General features: G+C 32.7%; 1 protein-coding gene across 1 annotated transcript; it reads left to right on the top strand.

The window, feature by feature from the left end:
* The first annotated feature begins 336 nt into the window (after nucleotides 1-336).
* On the top strand, nucleotides 337-2,023 carry LOC11414076 (pentatricopeptide repeat-containing protein At1g12300, mitochondrial). Its single transcript, XM_003620100.4, has one exon. It carries the CDS (start codon nucleotides 412-414, stop codon nucleotides 1,807-1,809), a length of 1,398 nt encoding a protein of 465 aa, XP_003620148.1. The 5' UTR covers nucleotides 337-411; the 3' UTR covers nucleotides 1,810-2,023.
* Nucleotides 2,024-8,017: the final 5,994 nt, after the last annotated feature.

Raw genomic sequence — 8,017 nt, 5'->3', positions numbered from 1 at the left:
AATTGACTATTTACTTTTTTTTTTTTGTTACATATAGTAAGCTTGAGTTTAACTTTTTTGAGTTGTTTGTAATTGTATTTATGCATTTTTTTTTTGAAAAAATTGTAAATTTTATTAATTTAAATTAAGTTTTTGATATTATTATATAATAATCTACAAATAAAAGTGTTACTTCAATTTCAAAAAGAATATAAAAATTCAAACCTATTTCGTCAAAAAAAAAAAAAAAACTCATACTAGACTATGACAAAAAATTATATTTTAATGCTAATTTTTTAATAAAATTATAATGAAATTTGAACGTATCTGCAACTATCGGATAAATATCGGTGCAAAATACAAATGGGATCCAGATTCATTTTGAATTTGAAGTATCAGAGCTTAACCTAGTTACCAACTACACATCCAACAATGTTTCCTTCTTCTTCTTCTTCTTCTTCTTCGATGTTGCCGAGTTACTATGTTGTTCCTGTTTCTCACTTTGTTCCAAAAAAGTTTCCTTCTTTTCAATTTCTTAAAAATACCCATTTCAATTTCATTCCTTGTTCTTCTTCAAAAATAAATTTGATTCCTTATTCTTCAACTTCAACCACATTCCATAGTAATAATGATGTTGATGATGCTGTTTCTTTGTTCAATTGCTTGCTTCGTCAGAATCCCACTCCTCCCGCAATCGAATTCAATAAGATTTTAGGTTCCCTTGTCAAATCCAAACATTACCACACTGTTCTTTACCTTTCTAAAAAAATGGAATTTAGAGGAATTAAACCTAACTTAGTCAATTGCAACATTCTCATCAATTGTTTCTGTCAATTGGGTCTTATCCCTTTTGCTTTTTCTGTTTTCGCAAAGATTCTCAAAATGGGTTATAATCCCAATACCATAACCTTCACTACACTCATCAAGGGTCTTTGTCTCAAAGGTCAGATCCATCAAGCATTGAACTTTCATGACAAGCTGGTAGCGCTTGGATTTCAATTCAACCAAATTAGCTATGGGACCTTGATCGATGGCTTATGTAAGGTAGGAGAAACAAGAGCAGCCCTTGACTTGCTCAGACGAGTTGATGGTAAATTGGTTCAGCCTAATGTGGTAATGTACAGTACCATTATCGATGGTATGTGTAAAGATAAACATGTTAATGATGCTTTTGATTTATATTCTGAAATGGTTTCTAAGGGAATTTCTCCCAATGTTGTTACTTACAGTGCTTTAATTAGTGGGTTTTTCACTGTTGGTAAACTGAAAGATGCAGTTGATCTGTTTAATAAAATGATATCGGAAAACATCAAACCGGATGTGTATACTTTTAATATATTGGTTGATGTTTTTTGTAAATCGGGGAAAATCTCTTATGCTTTGAAGCTAGTGGATGAGATGCATGATAGAGGTCAACCACCTAATATAGTTACTTACAGTTCTATATTGGATGCTTTATGCAAAACCCATCGGGTTGACAAGGCAGTTGCATTATTAACAAAATTGAAAGACCAAGGTATTCGACCAAATATGCACACATACACTATTCTTATTGATGGATTGTGTACAAGTGGAAAACTGGAGGATGCACGGAATATTTTTGAGGATCTTTTAGTCAAGGGCTATGATATAACTGTCGTCACATATATCGTTATGTTCTATGGGTTTTGTAAGAAGGGCTTGTTTGATGAAGCATCGGCCTTGCTGTCAAAAATGGAAGAGAATGGATGCATTCCAGATGCTAAAACTTATGAATTAATTAAGCTTTCTCTGTTCAAAAAAGGTGAAAATGATATGGCAGAGAAACTTCATCGTGAGTGCGAGATCTAATGTAAGACTGAAACTATTTGATAACATCATTTCATTTTATGTACTTGCCTCTGCTAGTGGAAAATAAACTTTTTTATTGTTTTTGTTTACTGTGTTTACCAAAACCTTTATACTTCTCGTATATCTTCCATTTCGATTTCTCTATATGATATTGTCTTACCTCATTGAGAGTTCCATCAATCAATTATGAAAGTTGTGCACCCTCTTATCTGCAGATTTGGATGTTAGTATACCTTTCTGCTTTGAATTACATTTATTTATTTATCTTGAGTGAAACTTTGAATGATCTGAACTGTTATATAGACTAATTTCAATGGAAGGTTGCCTTAACAAATGATTTGATAGCCAGCATATGGGTAAGAAGGACTTGGTGTGCACATTTAGCTAAATGAAATTGCTGCATAATGAGTATCTATGGCCTCATTACAACTTCATAATCAACTTAAATATGCCTTGAAAGAAGTATTGAGAGCTAGAAAGTTCATGAAATATAGTTGTCCCCTCAGAATCTGTTTTGCTGCATAATTCTAATTTTTTCAGTATTGAGACAGAATTTCTTAATCATAATTGAACTTAAGAAGTACCAGATTTTGGAAAATAGGGTGTTTAAGACTTGGCTTGCTGAGCCTATCTTATGGCTTCTAAATTGAGTTGGCACAAAACAAGTAACTTCATTTATTTTATCTTAGTTATACTTGTACTTCTGCATAATTCTAATCTTAGGAACCTTAACTATTTTAGAATGCTAAACTTAAGGCTGAAATGCTAAAACCTGAGTTGTAAACAATAGAGACAAAGCTTGACACTTAATTGAAGAAAGCTAAAAATGGGTAACTAAGGTCTGGCCTTGAAATTGTTTGGTCACTAGAAATATAGTTTAGAATTTAGAAATTGCATGCTTGTAGGAAGCATGATTCTATTTCCGGCATTATTGTTGATTTCAATGTTAAATTTGACTCTTGGAAATATTGTACTGTATGTTGTTTAAAGCTAATTGAATTCTTGCTTAAATGAAATCTATGTTTCGATACATGTACTGTTAAGTCATAGGTTACTTTTCCTTTTCCCTTCAAACCCAAGCCTCTAAAGGTCTGAACCTCCAAACCTTGCTCTGCATCGACTTAAGAAGCCTCTAAATATAATGTCCATCCAATCCATCAATTAAAATGTGTAATTTATTTTTTAAAATTTATTTTACATAATTATTTTATTAATAAAAGGGTGCAAAAAGTAAAACATTCAACTCATATTTCGAAAATTAAGCCCAATGTTTATTTTTTATTTAAGCCCAGACATGTCCAAAACTTTTTTTTTTTTTTTAAATAAAATAAATACATAAAAGGGGTGGTGCACCGGCGTTGACCGGCAGCCACCACCATTGACCGGCGGAGTCCGGCAACTTCCACGGCGGCGATCGGCCGGAATTTATGATTTCCCGGCGGAGCTCCGGCGAGTTGAAAACCATCTTAGAAAACCTCTAGAAAATAGTAACAGACTTTATATCCAACGATGCTTCGGTTTTGATGCATCATGATTGGTGCAACGGCTTGAAAACCATCTTAGAAAACCTCTTCAAATTGTCAGCAGATTATGTTTTATCAACAGAATGAAAACACTGATATCAAAAGCTTCAAAGAAGCTCACTCATGGGAGGAGGGACTACACTGATGCAAGTTTGATGATTGAATCTAGGGGTGGCAATATGATCCATCAAATCCATATCCATCCGATCCATCCACCATAATATCCGTCCAATCCATCCACCAAACAAAAAAAAAAAGTTAATGGATTGGATTAAATCCATTCATTTAAAATTATGGATAGATCCAATCCATCCACCTTATTTTAAAAATCCAATGGATCACCTAAAATATTAATGATAATCCATTGGATAAAAAATTATTTTAACCATGATTTTAATTAATTTTGTTAATAAATTAAAACAAACTATTTTTTTATTAATGGGAGCCTAAACAGAAATATTCTTATTTTTTTCCTCAAATGGTTGGCCCATAACCTTAAGCCCACTCCAATTAAAAAATGCCCAATCTTCTTAATAAAAAAAATTGAACAGCCATCTATGGCCACCGGAGCTCCGCCACAACCGCAGGCCAGCCACCACCCGCCGCCGCCAACTTGCCGGAGCTCCGCCGGGAAATCATAAATTCCGGCCGATTGTCGCCGTGGAAGTTGCCGGTCACGCCGGTGCACCACCCCTTTTATGTATTTATTTATTTTATTTTTTTTTAAAAAAGTTTTGGACATGTCTAGACTTAAATAAAAAATAAACATTGGGCTTAATTTTCCAAATATGAGTTAAATGTTTTTACTTTTTGCACCCTTTTATTAATAAAATAATTATGTAAAATAAATTTTAAAAAATAAATTACACATTTTAATTGATGGATCGGATGGATAATCCATCCATCAAAATTTAATAATGGATGGATTGGATGGACATTATATTTAATGGATGGTTTTTTTTAACCAAAAAATAATAATGGATTTTAATGGATTAATGGATTATTTTTAATCCATCCATTAGGATCTAAATCCATATCCATCTAATCCATCCATTTTGCCACCCCTAGGACAAACCCTTCTCTTTCTATAGGTTTCACTACTATGTAATAGCGGTTTTGTCTTCTTTTCAGTTTTATGTAGAAACTTGCTACATTGTATTCGCTCCTTTCCTTTTGAGGCACATCTTGTGCTTGGAAAGACGTCATTAATCTAAATATCTTTAAGTCTCTTCAAAAGAAAAATTTCAAATCGATTATGCCTTTAGACATGATTCATATCCAAAGCTAGAATTTGCAACTTCCATGTTCTGTATGAGATCAATTCCAAACTGCTCTGCTCTAACTATTTTTACCATCTTATCTGTTTCTTTTTGAGAATAAGTATTTCAAATTTATGAAACAGATATAACATTCTCAGACTTAAAATTGGGTTTTCCGAAATACTGAAAAAATCTAGTTTTTGAATTTGCTGGAATATAAATGTCTTCTAGAATATTTGAATTATTATTTTGCTGGAACAATTTTTTATTTTTATTTTCAAAAAATGTTTTCTAATTTATTTTAATTGAAACAACAATGGCAAGAGAAAACTATTTGTATATTATATTGATGAATTCACGACTCATCAGATAAATTTAATCTAAGTAATTAATTAGATAAATTTAATCCACCTTTTTGTTTTTTTTGAAGAAGTTAAAATAATCCACCTTTTTGTTATTTTCTATCGTAACACCCTCTCTAAAAAAAAATATTTACTATTGTAACATAGGTAACATAGTTTATTACTATTATTGTTTTAGAAAATTATGCTTATAACATTTCATTAACAATTAAACGGTTAATACATGTTGGTACATCATCGTATATACGAAAACTAGGTGAGGATGTGTCTGACTTTTCTAATTTATGGGCAACCTCGTTCACTTGCTTCCTTCTTATTAAACTCAACACGAGAGTTTGTTATGTAACTTACAATAATGTTTATTATTGTCCATAATGACGCCAAATTCAGTGATGTCGCCACTAGTTTGCTTGAAATAATCGGCTATTCTTTTTCGAACCAACCTTAAAGTCTACTTTAGTGAGTTGACTATCATGAATCCACCAAATGGCGTGATATAAACCCAAAGCTTCTCCTACATCCATTGAGAACAACGGGGTGAACCACATAGTTTTAGTGAGTGCATAAGATCCCTTTTCGTCACGGATACACAAGACTATGCCCAACTTGTTTGTGGATCAGAGGTCGAAAACAAGGCATTCACATTGCACTCGAGTTTCCCAGGTCTTGGCTTCTGCCACCTATATTCGACGGGTCTGCAAGATGAAGTCTGATCCGAATGGGACTGTGCAACAGCTGCTGAACCTTTGCGTAACAGAACAGAAGTTTTCTGTTTCTGATTCACTCTCCTCCAATCGTCTAATAAATGTGTTGCTCGCTCCACTATGAAGCTACTCGACTCAGACACTTGCTGCATAGTTTAAGGTTTCAACTCTTCCATATACTCCACAAAACAGTGGCAATCGATTCTGCATATACTGCTACTACGTTTTCCAGCAAATTAAAAATGATATCCGGTGCATCATCGAAACGCTTCAGCAAAGGCTCAATTAAATGCCAAACTCCAGCAGCTCTCCAAGCACTAACTGCTGTACAGCACTGGAAAAAAAAATGATAACTATCTTCGTGTGGGTCGTTACACATTACACACGTAGACGGACAGTATACACCTCTTCTAGGCAGCCGTACTCGAGTAGGAAAACATTCTCTACAAACTTGCCACACCGAATTCTTGACCTTGGGAGGCACTTTCAACTTCCAAATTCCACTCCAATAACCACTCCTTCTCAGGTGTGTATTATTCACAATATCTTTGACACAAAGACGATACGCACTTGGTACCGAATAATGCCCATTCTTCTCCCGTTTCCACACTAATCTGTCCATATGCACTTGTTCGAACAGCGGTGTATCAATGATCTGCTGTGCTGTTCGTTCTTCAAATGTATACTGCACCATATGTTCGTTCCAAGTTTTTGTGTCTTGATCAATCAAATGACTAACTGAGTATTGTCGCAAGGCTGTTGCTACCGGGCTCGCGAAGAATATGCTAACCCCCGTGCCCAACCAAGGTTCTCTGATAAGAGAAATTTCATAATCCGACCAATACTCCACCGAGCACCATAACTAACCACCACTTTCTCCGATAATAGTTTCTTTTTAAGTATTCATTTCCTTCAGATATTTTGATTATCATTATCAAAATTAATCATTAACTGTGACAAGGGTGAAAAATTACTCATTTCCTTCAATATATGAATCTTTCATTCAAAATTGGTTTGAATTTGGTGTTGTTTGAAATGATATTAAGAATGTAAATGCTAATAAACTTCAGTTCAGAATGCTAAATAATCATATAGATCATGCTATTTGAAGAGAAAAAAATATAATGTAAGGAGTTAAGAGATAGGGATGATCAATTGAATTCTATAATTCATTTAGTCTTAAGATAATTTTGTGGAAACATAAAAATTTGCAGCTTTTATCTACGGAGATACCTGTTCATAATCATAAGCAATTAATTTCTTCAAAAAAAAAAAAAATCATAACCAATTAACATAATTACGATATGCATTCTATAAAATTGGTATAAACTTAAAAGTTCAACTTCTAAGAGACATTGAAGAGCAAGAGAAAGAGCTGTATGATAAGAGTCCTTGGATAAATTCTTAAGAAGCAAGAAAAGAGGCCATAAAAGAGTCTCACATCGACAAAAGATATAATATAATTATGTTTATATATTCCAAAGTGTAAATATAATTTGAGTTGAGGAGAGACTTAAATGATTATATCTTAATGATTTAAGACCTCTCCGCGTTTCATTATTTTAAGTAATTATTGGAATCTTTCTTGTTCACACATTTGTTCCTTTTGTTTTTTATTTTCATAGTTTATAATAGAAGATTGTTTATAAAAATTTTTCTTTTTCAACTGATCTTTTATTTTATATTATGTTTCGTTTGTATTGTTGGTCCTCTGTTTTCACTTTCAACAACTACTGATGCAATTGTTTATATAGTCATTATAGTCCATAATAATCCTACAAAAAGCATCCATCAAGACATATGTACAACCTCTGAAAATTTGATAATTAAGACATATCATTATAATTAGTGTCATTAACCCCCTTGCGAAGTAGCTTGGACAATGAACTAGGTCTTGCCTTTGGAATTAAATCTTAAATTTTAACACTTGGTGGAAATAATTTCAGAAAAATATCAAACTTAATGTATCATAAGTGTAATTTAACATAATTTAAAGGCTAACCGTGCAACCTAAATGAAACATAAAAGACCAAATTAAATAAACCTCAAAAGATCAATAAAAAAAGGTCTAACTTAACATAACGTAAACATAATTTGGCCGAAATATTACAATCAGATCTAAATAAGTACACACAATAAATTCCGTTAGCATAGCACAGTTAGCAGCGACATACAATATTATATGCGGAGGTCGGGGTTCGAACTTCGAACACCCCACTTATTCACCTTAAAAAAAGTGAATTCTAACCACCAGACAAAAAAATACATGCAATACTTTACCAAGAATACATAAAAATTATTAAACTAGGTAAGAAATAATTTCTTTTTTTTACTGCAAAACATTTTTTGTTAAAATAAAG

Source organism: Medicago truncatula, chromosome 6, assembly GCF_003473485.1.
Source record: "Medicago truncatula cultivar Jemalong A17 chromosome 6, MtrunA17r5.0-ANR, whole genome shotgun sequence".
In the NCBI taxonomy this organism is placed as follows: Eukaryota; Viridiplantae; Streptophyta; class Magnoliopsida; order Fabales; family Fabaceae; genus Medicago; species Medicago truncatula.
This window is presented reverse-complemented; position numbering and strand designations above follow the sequence as displayed.